General features: G+C 32.7%; 1 protein-coding gene and 1 long non-coding RNA gene across 2 annotated transcripts; one reads left to right on the top strand and one right to left on the bottom strand.

Moving 5' to 3' along the window:
• Positions 1-238: 238 nt before the first annotated feature.
• LOC149576792 (uncharacterized) lies at positions 239-2,246 on the bottom strand. Its single transcript, XM_089819982.1, has 3 exons — positions 1,677-2,246; positions 1,448-1,577; positions 239-1,329 (listed from the first exon to the last, which is right to left on the bottom strand). The coding sequence occupies exons 1-3, from the start codon at positions 1,807-1,809 to the stop codon at positions 480-482; spliced, it is 1,113 nt and encodes a 370-aa protein (XP_089676108.1). The 5' UTR covers positions 1,810-2,246; the 3' UTR covers positions 239-479.
• Positions 2,247-6,497: 4,251 nt separating this feature from the next.
• LOC149576791 (uncharacterized) lies at positions 6,498-8,590 on the top strand. Its single transcript, XR_016362285.1, has 2 exons — positions 6,498-7,357; positions 7,517-8,590. It is a non-coding gene; the product is annotated as an uncharacterized LOC149576791 (long non-coding RNA).
• The last annotated feature ends 10,533 nt before the right edge of the window (positions 8,591-19,123 follow it).

Here is a 19,123-nt window from a genome sequence, read left to right as displayed (position 1 = left end):
CAGACTCAGCAATAATTTCATTTTACTGGATTTCATTTTAGAAACATTTTTCAAAAGAGATATCCTTCTATGAATGCGATAAAATATGTTACAGCATAATAATAGAACTTTGCACTTTCTTTCACGTAAGAAAAAAATTGAAGTTCATTGCTGTATGAAATGAATAGAACCATGGGATGGTTAACTGATTTCTTCCAAGTTAAGGAAATTCAAAAGAACCTAAATATGACATAAGAAATTCAGGTAAACATAATAATTTATATTTCGATTGAAAGGCATCCATTACAATTGGTCTTCAACATTATGCTCACACTAATATTCATTGTCTTTGAGCAGGTCCCGAACAAGGGTAAAACTGATTCATATTAAGTTAAATGTCTACATATCATAACCATCAAATAGACTCACTAAATCTTTTACATTTTAGAGTCTTCCACAAAGCTCGCTCCATTCAATAATACTAGATGATGATGGAGGCATTAATGTAGACCATCTGTCAAACCCATATCAGCATGTAACAACTTCTGTCTGTTGTCTAAGATAAAAGATGCAGCATTCTTGTTGATTTCATCACTTTCATACAACTGATCATCGTCCATGAAGGATTCAAGAAAGAAAGAGAATATATCTGAATCACAATCTTCAGTACCAGCACTTGAGGTGATGAGATTGGTGTCCATGCAAAATTCATCAGGCACTTGACTTTTTTGCATCTCAGACTGTTGATCAAAATTCATTGGAAATTCTTCAGAGGAGGAACTTTCATTCACATTACCAGGGAAGCTCGGTATGCTTTCTAGGTCTGAATCTGGAATTGCGGGCGCCACAAAATAGCTATTGGTGATTGAATTTTTTCTCATATAAAGAGCAGTATCATGATCCTTAAAGCCGATTTCTGGAGCACCATTAAAATAGGAAATCAAGTTTGAATTCATGTTATTGGTACCAGTGGGGTATTGGCTATTCTGAGAGATAAAAGCATTATCAAGACTGCTTGGTACTTGAGTTTCCTGTACCTCACCATCTTTGATGAGCTCTGGGGAATGGATGTTATCAGAAAGAACACAGGTAGGTTCACCATTGTTATCTACACCAGTAGTTTCTTGGCATTTTTCTTGAGAATTATGAAAGGCTTCTGGACTTAGGTTTTTCTCAGAATCCGTATCGGCGATTTCATCATGATGGTTATCAGGCTCTTGTTCAGAAAGGGGTTTGTGGGTTCGAGGATCAATGCCTTGACTGATAAGTTTTTTGCTAAGATGGGTATTCCAGAAATTCTTGATCTCATTATCAGTTCGTCCAGGTATACGTCCAGCTATCAAAGACCACCTGAAAACCCATGATTCCATTATAGATCTATCCATGCTATACACTGATTCATTTCTTTCATTATAGATCTAATGTTCTTTTCAAACTCAGACTTGAAGCTATGGTGTATTAGACATACCTGTTACCCAAAAGACGGTGTAATCGAAGAATAAGATCTTCTTCATCAGGCAAAATTTGGCCTCTTTTCACATCTGGGCGCAGGTAATTCATCCATCGCAATCTGCAACTCTTTCCACACCGCTGCAAACCTTTGAAAGCGATAGTATCAAGAAATTAGTATAGCAAAACCCCACAAAAACATTGATTTTTTTGTTTTTTTAAGTTATTCCTCTAAATGGGTATCAAACCTGCTTTCTTAGGAAGTGTCCTCCATCCACCTTCACCGTGTTGTTGTACGTACTGTGTGAGAAGTTCATCTTCCTGAGAAGTCCATGGCCCTCTGTTGAGACCCATTTTAGAACAGCAAGGCGTACGCACCATTTTCAACCCTAATTAGGGTTTCAAGCTCTAACAAACCCTGCAATATACAGAGCGAATGTTTGCAACCGTGGAAGCTCCAGAACTTGTAAATGATCATGAATCGATAATTTGTTCAGACAAAAGGATCTACAACTACTCTACTCCATTCATCACTAACCAAATAATGAATTTTCCTGCCTAACTTGCCTTCACGTTTAAAAGTGCTGGGGTTCACCTAATTCTCTTCCCCTATTACATTATTCTTGGGCCTACGAAAGGTCTATAAATCCTGGAGGGGCTGTTATAATGGGGAGAAATCAGATTTAATTATACAACAATCCGAAAGTGAGGTGGAAATCCACTTCAGGTGCAATTACAATGAATAAAAAAATAGTTTAGTTATAACCAATTAATTATCCAATGCTTCACATTTGCCAGTAGTCACTTTGCAATGAACTAAGAAAATAGTATTGAATCAAATTGTATTTATTGTTCTTGTTTTTTGTTTGGATGGAATCTGTTCATTCCTTCTAGTCGAAGCAACCGCCAAACATCGGTCAACGTAACTCTCATGGTGTAAATTGTAAATTGTAAATCAACGTCATTCCGCATATGGAGGAGCATATTGATAAGCGTATACTCTTGGATTAGGTTGTATTTGGTTTGAATTATAATCTAAACTTTATCTACTTATAAGTATATAATATTTTTAATTAAATCTTACAATTATAAATAGTATTTGGAAACATAAATTCTGGTTTTTGTTAAAAGGTAATTAAAGTTCATGATAAAATTGTAGGCAATTGTTGGTAAAATTATAAAAGTTTAGAAAATATTTCTTACTTTCAATTCAGTAAGATTAATGAGAATATTTAAAGAGATTTTTTACAAAGACATTATTTTTAATAATAATAATAAAATTTATTTAGTAAGACTATTTAAGTTTGGTCTTTGTATAAGGATGGCACAATTATTTATTACTAAATAGATCTTGCAGAAGATTACTAGTCTTGTAAACATTCAAAAATAGTAAACCAAGTTACACATGCATCTAAAGATGTAAAATTTATTTACAAACACCAACCTAAACCCCCTTCTATTTTCTTTACTTTGTATACAACAGAGAAACTCAACATGCATTAAACTTATATCAAGCTCAAGCTTTCATAAGGTTTCACAAGAGTGTATGAAGAATAATTGTGTGTTCAATACACATATAGAATTCTATAGATCATCAACTTAGTCTAAATGTGAAAAAGTTAAAACCTAACATATAGGTGCAAGTAATTATGTGCATCCAAAAGATAGAACTACTATTACATCTATTGTTGCAATCATCAACTAATAAACATAAAATGATATATTAGGAATGTGTCTTTTTACACAACAATGGGGACATTCAAAAGAAAGAAAGAAAGGGTGGATAATTAGGAGAGTCTGGAGATAGTGGATTTGGATTATGAATCCAAGGAAAGTGAGGAAAAAGGGAGACATGCTAGGAAAAAACAAAAATCTAGGAGGCTTCAATACATTGAAGAGGAAGAGGCGGACACTGTTAATAATGAGGCCTCTCATGCTAAAGATATTTTGCATTTTTCGACTAGTTTCAACTTGGAAACGATGGATCTCACTACTAAGAAAGAGGCTTTGGGCCCTAAAGACAACTCTCCTATAACTTTCACCTCTCCTCTAATAAATTTGATGGTGAATACTCCTCATGAACACCCCCACCCTTGGGCTTGGAGCACCCAACCCCCCCCCCCCCCCCCCTCACCCTCTACCCCTATTATGAAGAATACCTCTTCTAGCTCTAAAGATTAGAAGTATAGTGAAGGAGAGATAAAGAACTTAAAAGCAGAGATGGAGAAATTGAAGAATATGTTGTTGAAGCTAGATCTAAGGTTCACTACTCTAGCAGACATTGTTGACAAAGTCATGCACATGGCAGCTACCACTCTACAACTTCTGTAGTAGGAGGAGGAGGGTATGGCAAAGGAGGAGGATAGTAACTTGCAGAGGTTCTACAAGTTTTTGGCCTATGATTGGTTGTAGTTTTTTCTATCAAAACTAGTTCCCCCAGAGGTGAAGGATGGATGAGGGTTTAGCCACAGTTTGTTCTTTCTACTTTTTTTTTTTTATGTTTAACATTACACCTTGCATGGCTATTATTACTTTCTATTTAATGGACACTTTTAAGATTGTGGTGATGTCTTCTATTAGTTGAGATTATGTTATTTTCTATTTTATTACTATCTTCTATATGTTTTAGTGGTTAGATAGGTGGACTCTGAGCTATATTCATAATAATATATTTTTATATTGGATATGGGTGGCTAGTTTCTTTCTTTCTTTTTTGGTATCTAAGTTGTTAATTGGTTGTAAGTGACAATGTTACTAGTTTGTTTATGGGCCAACCACCAATTTTTTACTGTTTTCTAATATCAAAAATTATGAGAATAGTCAAAACAATCAAAGGAATATATGTACGCAAACATCTTATTATGACTTAAGAGACATCATACCCTTCTTCAAGTACTCATTCTCATTAATTGCATTATAATAACATCATTCCAAAATAATTAATTTTCTATACTTGTTGTCATTGGGCAATCACTTCATCATAGGCTAAATCCTATAAAAATTTATATAAATTGGGGATAAATAAAATTTGTAGGGATGAAATTTTGGACTATTGGTAGGTTTGTGTGTGGAAAGATAATGTTTAGGTTAGAACTATCATCAAATATACAGATAGGGCTCTTTTAAGAACATTATTTGATTAATTTATAATATAAAATAAATTCTCTAATATCACATATGCCTCAAGGACTCAATTGCATATTAATTTATAGAGATTTTGTGGGTGTTGCAAGGAACTTGAGAGTTATTGGAGAAAATACCATCATCAAAGACTTAATAGTAAATGTATACATGTTTCTATACTCAATCAATTTTTATAAGTGCAACAAAATTCTTGATCAACTTACTCAAGTTATTTTTACATTATTATATGTGATGAAACCTTTAAAGTGTCATTTTTATATCAATTACATAAATGTATTGGATTTCACATTACTAAGTGTAAGTAATTAAAGTATTAAAATATGGTTTCCTTTCTAATAATTATATTTTAAACTAATCATTTTGTACCATGTGTATATTTTTCAATCATATAACTACCTATTTAACACACCAGTTTTACTTGCATATTTATAGAAGGGATCAAAATCCCTATTGACTTCAATGACCAACCTCAAGATTAATAGTTCAAAAAGCCCTCAAGAGCTATTAACAATCAAGAAAGTACATTATCAACAACCTAAAATTGATTATAGTCAATAACGCCCCATCATGTGGCTTCATTACACTAATAAATTTTAATTTAGTGCAAGACCAAAATAATAACCTACCTTTCTATTATGCTGCTAACTGACATGTGGAAATATCTTATTTTCTCTTTTGGACTCAAACATAAACCAAAAAAACCATGTAAAAAACCTTTAACCAATGGGATGGTTCATGCAATACAATAATTACAATAATATAAAGTATATTTGAGATGACACAATTAAATTAGATTTTTTTGGTCCAAGATTTGACAATATTTAATATATATATAAATATAGTAAACCCTTGAGGTAGGTAAAACTATATAATACTCCTTATGGAATAAGATGCCCCAAACTATATCTCTAAGTGATCCCAAACCCAATATCATACTACATGCCCCCAATCACCCACCCATAATAATAATCAACTCCTTTTACAATGAAGTCATATTTTATATAGACCTTTCCCTATTAATGTAATTTAAGGATGATCCTAATAAAATCCTACTCAATCTAATTATACATGTTATTTACATAACCTGATATGACTAACTTAAGAGATGTTTTCCATAGGTCAACATCTTCATCCATCTAAATACATTTTAATATCATATCCTAAGATACATAACATGTTATTCTCATCAAACCCCTAGTATATATTTTAAAAAATCAAAAATTTTATGAGATGATTCATAAGAGAAAATGAAATTTTTTAAGTAACCAAAATTTGTGGCAATGGTAAAAGAGCAATGTGGAAGGATTTTTTAAAAATAGCTAAAGAGAAGAAATGGCATACCTCCACAAATAACAAAATATTTGTAGGATGAAAAACTTCATTTGACATCTTTCTTACCTAACCACTCTCTCTTTTCCCAATCAAGTGATAACAAATGGGTTTGGATACATAATATGTCTAGCTCCTGTTGAATTGGCTTATTGGGATTTGGAGAATGGAGAGGAGAATAATCATATGTAGAATCTTAATATGTTATCTAATATAATTATAAAGATTAAGTATTCTTTGTGCATCACTATCCATTGGAATATTCTTACCATTCACAATCTTAACAAAAGGGAACTTTCTATGGTGAATGGATTTTCTCTCTACCTGGCAGATTGTAAAAGCTTAGATTTTTTTTTACTCATTGTCCCTATGAGATTTATGTTTGGAACTATATGTTTTCCTTACTAAATATTGATTGCTTCATTCTTGGCTCTTTGAGGGTGATTATCTATCAATTGAGTTGTTTCCACCTTTAACCATCCAATAATCAAGAATCTATGGACACAAATTCCCTCTTTCATTTCTTGGAAAATCTAGGAGGAATGAAACAATAGAGTCTTCTTAGAGAAATCAATAAATAGACTTTTAAAATCATAAAAAAAAACTACAGAAAACATAATTTTTTTCTTCATATTGGAAAGGGAAAATCTTCCGCAATCTTCAAGAGATGAGATATTTAAAAAATGGGGTATGCACCAAAATCTCTTGAAGATCATTATGAGGAGGAAGTTAGGTAGAAAAAAACCTCTAGAGGAAGGATGGATCAATTATAATGGTGATTATTGTGCTAATGGTGATTGTTGTGCTTAGGGAAATCTTGGGAATTTAGCTATTGGTTGAATTATCAGAGATAATCCAAAGGGATTTTTATTGAAGGATTCAACAAGAATCATGGTGTTGCCTCCAATAATTATTATGAGACTTCATTTTTTTGTAGAATGGTATCAAACACCTTAAGCTACTAAACTATTGAAAAGTAATTTCAAATCTATTTTAGAACAACAAAAGTCCATATTAGCTACTTTTATCCAATAGCTAAATTCCACAAATAGCTAAATTCCCAAGATTTCCTTATAATTAGTCGATAGGCTATTTACTACGAGATCCTCGACCGAGAAATGTCCTGTTCAAATTGTTAAAAAAATGTGGTGCCAGGAAATGATCGGAAATGGGTTTCAAAGTGTTTTCACAGTGTGTGTTGTCCATGGGAAATCCTGCTACCGTGCTGCTTGTCGATGCCCACTCTGTTTGTAGAGGACGGTTGCCACGGAGCTGCTTGACCACACCATTCTACTTATGTGGTTCCTGTCATCTCCAGCCAATGACAACTAGGTATGGAGATTAACATTGGAACGCTCTAAGATTTATATGGTATATACAGCTTCAACTCAGAATGTTGCGAGATTCATAGCTATCATCTCGCTGGAGCTAATTTTGAGTGATGGTTTGTTTACAGGTATGTAGTGTACGGAAGGGTTTATCCACTCATTTGTAATCACTGGTTTTATAGAAAGAAAGCCGTCAATTTGGTTCTTTTGATTTTTAATTTCTAACTGACATTCTGATATGAAGCAACAAGGATTTGAGATTTAGTTGCTAAGTGATGCTGGTGTAGGTTTGGTTATGGCTAAGTGTGGGTCTTTCATGGGATTTCGCAGCAGAGTTGAGAAAAGACATCAATGCCTTCAGTGAACACTTTGACTATTGCAGCTGCATCATAACAGTAATCGAAGCAACAGAAACAAGTAACAGAAGGCACTGCAGCTCGAACCGCACTCTTTAGTCCATTGCTTAACTGATAAGACATTTTTACTGCCCCAAACCATTTATCTTGAGGAATATATATGTTAAAGTTCACTTTCCTTAGCAAGATCTGTCATTCATAGCATCAATACTATCATCTTCTTTCATTAACGAAAGATAATTACTAACTAGGTAATTTACAAATGTTAGGGCAAAGTACTAACCACTTTTGTTGTAATGACGCCCAGTTCTTCCCCTTCATGGCTATGGGAATTTTGTAGATCCTTCCAATATTGGCTATCAATATTTCTCGCCTTTTTTTAGAGTTGGTTGTTGCAAACTTTTCTCAAAAACCTTTTCCTGTACAGTTAAGATGGACAGCTAGATGATTGCCAACAGAGCATACACTGTCTCCGCTGAGTTTGTGGACACATAGCTACTCCCAACGACACCACCTTCCAACCGTGGAAATGCTACATTTTTCTACACGACCCTGTATTATTCAATAGGAAAATTCCCCCATCCTGTTGTGAAAACTGACTAATAAAAATTCCATTAATTTAATTAGTCTCGCTGGTAAATTGTTATTTTTTTGGCTCCATATACACAAAGAGTCATGTTTTTCTTCCTGCAAAGGTACCTAGTCCGATCTTATTTGCTCTTAAAATTTTCATAGGACCCTAAAGGGTAAAGGAGTGTTTGAGTTTTGATTTGAAGCCGTAGAGATAGATAGTAAGGAAAATAGTGTGGATCATTCAGGAATTAAGGTTTAAAGAGATGGATGCTGAGCTTGGGCCACCCGATTGACTACTGCAAAGAGGTAGCATTCTGTGCACCATCCTCAGTCCCAATTCGGTGCAATGTTATTCCTTAGTCGCTCATATTTATTTACTTTAACTCTTACAGATATGATCTAACCCTAAATGGCCTAATTATATTATCTGTAGATGATATAATTTTTTACCTTCTAATTTTTTACTTTGGTTGTGAGTTTTTATTGTGGTATTTTCTTTCTTGAATGAAAGAGCCAAATTGTGTTTTAGCTGTCTATTTAAGTAGGCATGCTTTTATTGTTAAAAATCTAAAATTGGGAAAGGTAAATCTAAAATTACCAAAACTAGTGAATTTCATATTATATTTACTAAATAAGTATTCATCACTTGTTGCTCTCCTTTGAAAAGCTCCAACTCCAATTGTTGTTGTGATACATTCAGGTATGCAAGCAGACACTAAGAAACATTGATATTTCAATTAGCAAAGTTAAACGAGTGGAGATGTTGTTTGCAAAGTAGAAGTGATTTGTGTTAGATGAAGGCTTACAAACAAGATAAATAAATATGATAAAGATGTGAACACATAGGATATATTGAAAGCATAGTCAAGGTATGCGAACTATTTGACAATATGAATAGTTTTTTTCTAGATGGTGTTTTAATTTACAAGTTGATGGTTGAATGGAGACCATATTAGGCTACTAAGTAGATGGAAAGTTGGTGGTTGAATGGAGACTGTATAAGGCTACTCAGTAGATGAAAATTCAGAGAGGATCACTGTCTCTTTCACAAATTACATATATAATGGTGTAAATGGTTTTAATTTATCCACATCACAACCATGACTATGCCTAATTTTTGTCACTTAAACTTGTGACACTAAGAAAGAAAGATGATCTTTAAATTATTCGTGATTGTTGAGCAATTAACGACTGTTCTAATACTAATACTTTGAACTTTTTGTAAAGATAGTTTTTTGTATCATTGATTGATTACATAACTATTGATCCTTAATGATCTCCATGATTTTTGAGAAATTAACATGTGCTTTGATGCTAGAACTTCACTTAAAGTTAGTGTACCTGATGTTACTTTAGTTTATATCAATAATTTTTTAATATCTCAGAATTTATTTTGGAAGTGATATATTTCTATATTGATTATAGTACATTTATAAATATAAAGAAAGCATCACAATTTGTATTGAGAAAATAAGAAAAGTATACAACAAATATTAACTTTCTTTTCAATAAAATCATATTATAGTATCACATGTTCTTGAATTATCTGTGCTATAAATATTGATCAAGATATCACTTTTTGAGTAAACAAGGTTAAAATTCTTATGTCCCTTAAAGGTGTTTATATATTTAATAAAATTTAGCATGTAGTTTCAAGTTCAAAAAAGTTTGGAGTAGTTGTTTCATAAATAAATGTAATTTTTAGTATGAGTATTTTCATTTGATTGTGTATATTTTCTTAATTAATAATTTTATTAACAATCTATGATCTATTATTAAGAGTAGAAAAAAATAGTAGAGAGAAGTCATAAATCATGAAAGAAATAGAGAGAGGTTGATGAATCACAAGAGAAATAGTTAGATGGAATAATTCCAATTAGATATCTACCAGCTATTGTCTTTCACGATTGGAGGGTCTCTATTTTTCTATGACCCTACTTAAAGAGGGGCCCTTACAATTATATGAAGTTGTCTACCCCAATTTATATTTGAGAGGGGGGAGGGGACTATAGAATGCACAAAAATATAGATGGTGGTCATTCCCACCTTATAGAGTGCAATTCTTGTTGTCAGTATACAAAATATATACATAGTCAATCTATACATACTTAATCTAATGACATAGATTGTATAAACTTAATGTCTTCAATACATTTTCAGTTGACATTTGTGCATATTGTACCATTGTATCATAATTCAACTATATGGTTTTTGAGTTAAACTTTAATGATCTTGGAGTGTGATTTTGAAATTGATGGAAAAAAATAAAGAATAAATTGTTAAAATCTATAAATACTTCAGCTAATATTTTTAACATATATTCATATTATGTTATTTTAGCAAGACTCAACTAGGTAGTTTTTGAGTCAAAAATCATTAACCTATGTTTCATGAGTTTTGGTTCATATCAACCCATCTCTTGTAAGTATAAATTGATTTACTCAACACTTTCCATCTAAGTGATGCAAAAAAGGGTGAAGCATCAAGACTTTTGTGAAGATCATCCCTCTTAATATTAATTTGACTATAGCATAGTTAACCATATAATTTCTCCTTGATGAAACCTACTTAACTTAGCACCCCATTATCATATTCCCATACCCACTAAATTCAAATCTACCACACTTGTCATGAACTTTGGACTCAAAAGTGTGAGGTTTTTAGCATCAATGTTTCAAATCGCACTTTATAATCCACCATTAAGACTTTTTCATCTCTTTGAGCTCTCTAGCATCCTAACAATGGGTTGAATACAATATTTTAAACCACTCTTTCCAATCCATCATGGAAAAAAATCATCTCTTTGTTCTCTCTAACATCTTTACAATGATCTTATAAAAAATAGCAATGTTGAAAAATCTTACACAATGAATCAATAAACAACACTAATAACCTTGTTAATTACTAGCAATGAAAATCTAATAACATTAATCTATCTCAACTAATAATAAAAACACTAATAAAAATCCTCATAAGGGATCTCTCTTCCACAAAAATAATCTTAAACAAAAGTGTTTTTTAATTTATTTATGGAGAGTTATTCATCCTTCCTAGTTAAGAGCCAAGGACATAGAGGTATTTATTGTGTAAAAGTTACTTGGGACATTTAACAAACCAATTAATGAGCTTGAGGGGCTCTATAATTAATGGTTTATAAGGTATAACACTTTTTGAAGGTTTTACAAAAGGGATAGCAAGCTAAATGGGCTTAGCCATGGAGGAAACTCAATGGTTTAATGTTCTTGAGTTGAAGAAGTATTAGGATGAGTGACCTCCTAGAAAGGGTAATGCTTCACCTCTACAAGCATCATTCAGATGCAACAAGTGCTAAGTGAACCATAAATCACTAATTTTGACTTATAAACTATCCAAATAAATTATGATAGCAATAACATAAAATATTAGTTTTTTTGGTAGTCGTTTAAATTATGTTATTTGCATTAGAAGTATGAACTTATTGAATATTGTTATTACTTCAGAACAAACCCTGAATGAAGAAAAGAAAGCTCCTAATAACAAGAACAAGAAGATGAAGAAGAAAAGGGGAAAGAAAAAAAAGGAGAGGGGAAGAAGCATGCAAGGGGAAGCAAAATGTAAATGTTGCAGCTCTCAAGAGGGGTATCAAGGGAAGAAAGTCTAATTTTGTCCTACCAGTGGAAGATTTTACCTTGGCCAAGCTAACATAATGATGGGGGTGAAGGAGAAGGAGGTATGAGACTGTGATGGATAAGAGAAATTTCCTGATTTGGCCATCCAAGTGGATCACTCTCACAATTTTTCAGGGAAGGGCACAATAGATTATTCTCAGACCCATTTTTTATCCTCTTTACATCTACCATCCATTCTTGGGCTTTAATCGGTTGACTTCAAATGGGTTGGTCCCTTTCCTTTATGGGATTGGGATTTATAATTGAATAGAGGTTTTTTTTATTTCATTGGGATGCCAAAAGAGTATGGCCCTCCTATAGGTAAAGATACTTGGGTTTGATGAGACTTCAAGGTTGGAGAAATAGTTTTATATCGGTTTGTCATCTTGGCTTTTGTGGGAGTTTGTTTTGTGGTATTATTATTATTTTTTATATAGTAATCATTGGTATATTGGGAGTGGTTGTTCATATAGATATATTGTCTAAATGTGTGAAAATCAGTAGCAAAAAAGTGTTAAAGACTATGTAGAAAAAAAGGACAAGTTAATGTGATGGTTATCATGTAGATGGTAGTGTTAATGGGTTTTCCATTGTTTTGTTCATAAGGGCTAGTCCCTTGTTTTGGTTACTTTAATAATAATAAAAATGACAAGCTATCACAAATAAAGTGATAACCTTCGTGAGCATCACCTAGATCCAATGAGTGCTAAAAGTTCCATTTATTCTAATGGGAGATGGATTCGTGTTGAATCACTACTCATGAAATATGGGTTAGAGAGTTTGACTCAAAAATTACACAAATAAATCCTGATAGCAATAGCACAATTTGACTTGTTATGGAAATTGTCTCTTACTTATCACACAAAGTGGTCAAATAGTTTATGTACAACCAATTTATCATCACAATAAAAATAATAATAACAATATTCAAGAAGTTCATACTTCTAATGAAAAACACATAATTTAAACAAGTACCAAAAATACTAACATTTTATGTTATTGTTATCAAATTTTATTTGGGTAGTTTATAAGTCAAAATTAATGACTTATGGTTCACTTAGCACTTATTACATCTAAGTGATGCTCGTAAATGTGAAGCATTACCCTTTTTGGGAGGTCATTCGTCCTCGTACTACTTCAACTCAAGCACATTTAACCATTGATTTTCCTCCATGGCTAAGCCCATTTAGCTTGCTATCCCTTTTGTAAAACCTTCAAAAAGTGTTATACCTTATAAACCATTAATTATAGAGCCCCTTAAGCTCATTAATTGGTTTGTCAAATGTCTTAGGTGACTTTTGCACAATAAATACCTCTAAGTCCTTGGCTCTTAACTAGGAAGGATGAATAACCATGTCAAAGACCATCCTCCTCCTTATTTGTATTCCTTCTAACCATGTTAGATGAATTATGAGGGGAAATGGGGATAATCAACTTGACTAAATCAACATAATCCATCAGGACAAAGGCTTCATTCTCAACATCTCCTTCACCCTCCATTGTCAATTTTTTTCTTAGTATCGTTATGTTCTTAGGAATGACTTTTCTCACCTTGTAAAGGAAAATGAGAGGGGAAATTAGGGGCAAAAGGATTAGGACATGCTTATGAAGAGAACATCCTTTCCACCAAGCCATAAGGTTCCTGACAAGTCATGTCAACTTATGTATTTATGCTACTAAATCCTTATTTAATAGTAGCAACTTGTAGAAAAATATCCACATGGGTACCCTCAGACTCAATTTCCATGTCCTGTACATCTGTAGCAATTTTCAATTTATTAATTGAAAGAGAGGAATCCACTTCTAGCTCATCAAGAATTTTTTTCTTGTTATCCCTACCACTACCATAACCCATATAGAAGGATCCTTATCTAAAATATAAGGATCAATAGGACTGGGAACATTTTTATTAATATAATCAGAGATAAGAAAGATAAGCCCCTTATACATAATCATCTTCCGTAGTTTCTTTCTATGGGAATTGATAATCTGGGTGAGAGAGCACAAAACGTAAAATAGAAAACATGTCCTCCTTTTGTGCCTAAAATTGTTAACAACTAAAAAATGGTAGGAATAGGCCCTATCATAATGATTATCTAGGATAATGTACTCCATGACTGCAACTAAAACTTTTTTTCAAATTAATTTCAAAGACTCCACTACAAACACATCCATAGAATCTTTAATGATCTCATCCTTCTCTTTTGTAGTCATGGGAAATCCTTAACAGTAACTTACAAGATCTTGTCGCAAAAAAATTCATTCCTTTCTGGGCTAAGCCCCATAACCTCAAAAATGGCATCAACCAAAAGTTGTAGGTCTCTCCCAACCATAGTCAGAGAGCTATCATTCCAACCATTAAAGAATTGCATAGTGATCCCTAGTATTGACCCTTTTAGTCTCTCTACAAATGGAATGAGCCCCCTTTTGAAATCTTCTCCCAAACTCTAGGCTCATTATTCCACTTTTTACAGTTATTGGACTCCCTTCCTTTCAAATCCACACCCATATTAATAGAGGAAAAATAAAAGAGGCATGGATTAGTTGAGAAACATGCCAACTGTCTAAAGAAAATGATAGCAATAAGGGTTTAAAAAGAAATTTAACCTAGAAAGAGTGTCAAGCTTTCTAAAGATTGGGAATCATGCCTTTATTTTTTATAGTACTTATTACTATTTTTTTTTTCCAATGCATTTCCATCATTTTTAGAAAGTTATGAAAATGATACTTTTACTATATATCTTATCATAATATATAAGGGCCTTTAAATCTTTCCCATCATTCAAAGTAATGATTGCATCAGAGAGAACTTCCACATTGGTCATGCCGATGATATGCTCAGTTAGATGTCTTGATGGTTGTTATTTATGCTACCATATACTCAACATTTTATTTATGAATTCAAAGATAGAAAATTGTCTAAGTATTAGATAGTTTGCAGTAGTACAATGAACAAATCTTAATAGTACAAATGATGTGCAAAGAGTTAGATTATGCTTAATTGAGGAAATCTTTGTGACACATTCATGGTAATACCAATGTGCATGTATGTATGATCTATATGACACAAGTTATAGTAAGTTTAATTGTGCTAGTATTTAATAGTGCATAACAAAGCATATCCGAAAATGGAGCTCTACAACTTTAGGAACTATTTTGGTTGCAAAATAATTACTAAGTCATGTTAAGCTAACTATGTGGATATTATTTTATTTTATGTCAAGTGTGTGAAGAAATGGAATCCAACTAAGCAGCAATTTTTGAATGGACAAGATATAAGTAAAGATCTTATGTTGCATAGATAGCAGAGGAGTGAGTTGCTTAGTAAATGTATGTGATGCACAGATATTGTGGAAGTTGGATGGTTAGATGTGACATGAAAAACATTGTGAGAACCATCTGCGAGACTTATGTGATGCAAAATCATAATGTTAGATCAAAGCAAGTGCAAGTTATAGTAGCAAGCCAATATTGTATGTATATCTATTTTGTGAAGGAACTGAATTATATAATTGTATGTTAGGGCAGTACACTCTTCTTGCATACATTGTAATTAATACACCAATTCCTAATAGGGTTGAGGCTTCTAACAAGGACTCGAGACACTATATGTACTTCATAGAATCCTAATAGGGTCAATATCCTTAACCAAATCCTATTATTTAGTGAATCATCTAGTGGGTATCATCCCCACCAGGGTTTCCCTAGTTAACAAATAATTTTTTTATGAGTTCTCTATATTTATGATTATATTTACTATTCAGCATCATTTGTTTACTTTCATATGCAAGTTATAAAGTAATTATTTAGTTGTGGGAAAAAAAATTTAGAATACTGATTCACCGCCCCATCCCATCCCCACCCCACCCACTCCCACCCCCCCACCCCCACGCACCCTCTTAGTATTATTTATCTCTAACAATTGGTATCAGAGCATAGTTACTTTTAAGAGGCTTAATAACTTAAGTAAGATCCCAGTCAATATGGAACAATTGAAAAAGAATCTTGAAGAAGCTCTTGAACATATTGACCTTCTTACTAAAGAGAGGGGTAACTTGAAAGATAGATACAAAGATGCAAAAGTTTGCATTGAAAAATTGAAAGAAGAAATTGATGATCTAAAATCTAGCAAGGAACCTTTTGTGAAAATTAGTATTAATGATGATACAAAGAATCTCAAGAAAGAGAAAGAGATCTTAAAACATGAGTTGAAAATTGGTGAACTAAAGTTGAGTCTTCAGACTAATAGAAATAAGAGTGAACTTGATTAAAATCTGAGAATGCAGACCTTAGATCCCAGTTGTTTCAAGTGACATCTAAATTAGATTATTTTAAGATAAATCATGTAGAGTTGGAAAAATACAATATCATTATGAAAGGAGAATTGACTCAAGCTAAACAACAGTTAGAGAAACTTTACACAAGTTTTGAGAAAATTGATGAACACATATTTCATCAAATACCTTCTTATGACAAGACAAGACTTGGATATCTTCTTGGAGAGAATTCAAAAAAGAAATATGAGACTAGGATAGAACCAAATTCCATAGCAAAAATTCCTAAAGAAAATTTCAAGTGGTCTAATGAAGTTGAGAAAATCGAATTGATAGAGAAATTTGATGAGCTTAGAACAACAGAGCAAGTTGAAGAACCTAAGCAAGATGATTCATCCAAAGAAGTAAGACATGAATTTAGAGGTAGATGCTATATATGTAATGAAGTTGAACGTATGTAGAAATATTATACAAGTATTATTTTAAACCTATTACTAATTTTTATTGTTATAATTTTCATGGTTATGGACATAAGGTAGTAGAATGTAAGAAACCTAAGTTTTTTGATGATAATAAGAATAGTAGAATGTTTAGGAATACTAACCCTATAGGTAATGGAAGAAGTAGATCACAGAGAAGATCTAATGATGGAGAGAAAACTAGTGGTGAGAAAAAGTAGTTTTTTTGTTACAAATGTAACAGTCCTGGACATATTGCACGGAATTGTAGAGCACTTAAAAGTTAGAATGGGAAAAAATAGAGGAGAAATGCACCTGTTTGTTAGCTATGCAATAAATTTGGACACACAACAAGATTCTATAAAATGCATGAAGGGAACTTTAACAGGAACCCTAATCACAAAAGGAATAACAATAGGAATGATAGAAGGAATGAAAATGGAGGCAGCAACAGTCAGAAAGAAGCAATCAAGGAACATGTTAAGGAATTCAAAGAAGAATTTGTGAAGGCTTGTAATCTAGAGAGTTCACATATAGTACTAGAAGAGCAGTTCTTTGATGTACATGATGGAAAGTTGAAGTCATAGATTTTTTGTGGCTCAACCTCTCTAAATTAAGCTATTGTAGAAGTAGCAGAGCATCAGTGATCACAACTAATGTTAGAGAGTGAGTTAGAGATTATTTAGTTAACAAAAGGTAGAAGACATAGAGAGAAATCTATGATTCAATGTGCAACTCTTGATGGGATCGCAGTAAGCACGAATTATAAGATCAAGGTCACTAGTAAACAGAGACAATGTTCTAAGTTTGTGGTAGATACACATTTATTGTGTAGTGTGATTTGAAATTATTTAAGGATTGTAGACAAGATTCGATGTACCATTTTTTCGTGTAAGGTGTCTTGAGAAAATTGAAGAGTGATTTGATAATAATTGAAGTGTGAAGCAAGTTTGTGAAGACAAAAATTGTAGAAGGCCTAAAATCATAAATTTGAGGTATTTTACAGAGTATTGAACTAGTTTCTTGAAAATACTTATAGTTATAAAGGAATGGATAGTCAAAGAGTGAATGATGTTAGTGAAAGACCAAGGTGTGAGTTCAAGAAACACCCATTTGTTTCTTTACTAGATGATCCTATGGGTGCATTTTCACAAGTTTCAGAAAATGTGTTACATGTAGAGGATATAAGGATTACATACATTGAAAAATTGAGAGTGTAGGTGATGAGGAGATTCACAAGGACTTAGGAATCATTTGTAATAATGACTTATCCCTAAATTTTGAGTATGTATACCTTGAAGATTTGAATTTGGTGAAGTATATATTCTACACAAAATTTGAGAATGACGAGTGGACCTAAATTATATTGAGTAGAGTACATGATGATATGTTTTGGTTAGGTCATGCATAGATTGTCATTGACAATGACCTAATCCACAAGGTCATAGGATTTAGCAATGAAGGTTGTAATCTTGTTAATGAGAAAAGTGTTAAGAAAATAGTAGAGACAAACTTGAAAACCAAGTTTGATGGAACAAATATGAGGCTTGATCCTATTTAGGATAAAGGAGTCAAATTGTTGACCAAAATCTTAGGGTACAAGTTGAACCATGGATCAAGGATAAACTTTGTACCATCTAGATTACTTCATACAACATATATGTGATATCCATTGAAAGGAGAAAAGTAAATTTGTGACATTTTTAGAGTGCAACTATTGGACAATATTGCAAAGATAAAGAAAACAAAGAGCACAATATTTAGATTTGAGTCCCTATTGACTCATTTGTTCTTTTATGCTACAAAGAAGTTTCTTGGAGTAATTAATTGGGATAGTAACAAGTGTTCAATGAAGATGGTAACTCAAAGCTACATATCTAAACCTGAGAATGTTAGAGACATTGATATTAACAGAATGATGAAGGATTTTTAGTCTAAGATAAAATTGAGGTATAGGATACCTTCTTCTATGGTAGAGAAATATAAGGATGATTTTTGCTCCATGGTAGAAATTGATAACACATGAATGGAAGGAGTGATTCCTAAAGTGAAATTCATTGAGCCTATAGGCTATGAGATGAGCATAGAACTAATTGAAGGGTATGCATAGATCATACTTGAGTCCTAGATGGGGTACATATGATGAAAGATTAAGGATTGTAGAGTTTGAGCTCAATAGCAAGGAGAGAAAGAAGAAAGTAGAGAAAGAGATAGATTGCATCCTCAAGGAATCTAGCATGTCAAGACAAGAATTCAATAAGCTAAAGGGAATTGCATTGGAGATGAAGGCTAGTGGGTAGTGCAAATTGTTATCAGCAACACCTATTGCAGTAGTAGGACCTTCAAAAGGAGTAATAGTGGCACAAATATGTGTGCAAGCTCCCATTGCACCATATGCATTAGTTGCACAAGTGCAGCCTATAAGAGCAAGCTATGAGAAAACAAGAAGGTAGTGAGATGTGGAAGCACCTTCTACATAGAGGAATTTGGGGAGACTTGTGAAGGTTAAGCAAGAACCTACACCTCAAGCAAATAAAAGAGTAAAGAATATTAGTAGTGGAACTGGTAAAAGGAGGAAAACCATGC

The sequence above is a fragment of the Cupressus sempervirens genome, chromosome 1, assembly GCF_028749045.1.
Source record: "Cupressus sempervirens isolate cs-2001-9-10 chromosome 1, ASM2874904v1, whole genome shotgun sequence".
In the NCBI taxonomy this organism is placed as follows: Eukaryota; Viridiplantae; Streptophyta; class Pinopsida; order Cupressales; family Cupressaceae; genus Cupressus; species Cupressus sempervirens.
Note: the sequence above shows the minus strand (reverse complement) of the source record. Positions and strands in the feature narration are given on the sequence as shown.

Excerpts from the sequence above, each read along its gene's own strand:
- LOC149576792 (XM_089819982.1), bottom strand. The coding sequence starts at position 1,809 with ATGGTGCGTACGCCTTGCTGTTCTAAAATGGGTCTCAACAGAGGGCCA. Across the intron at positions 1,578-1,676 it reads GACACTTCCTAAGAAAGCAG|GTTTGCAGCGGTGTGGAAAG; the intron begins GTTTGATACCCA and ends TCGCTTTCAAAG. Across the intron at positions 1,330-1,447 it reads CACCGTCTTTTGGGTAACAG|GTGGTCTTTGATAGCTGGAC; the intron begins GTATGTCTAATA and ends ATGGGTTTTCAG.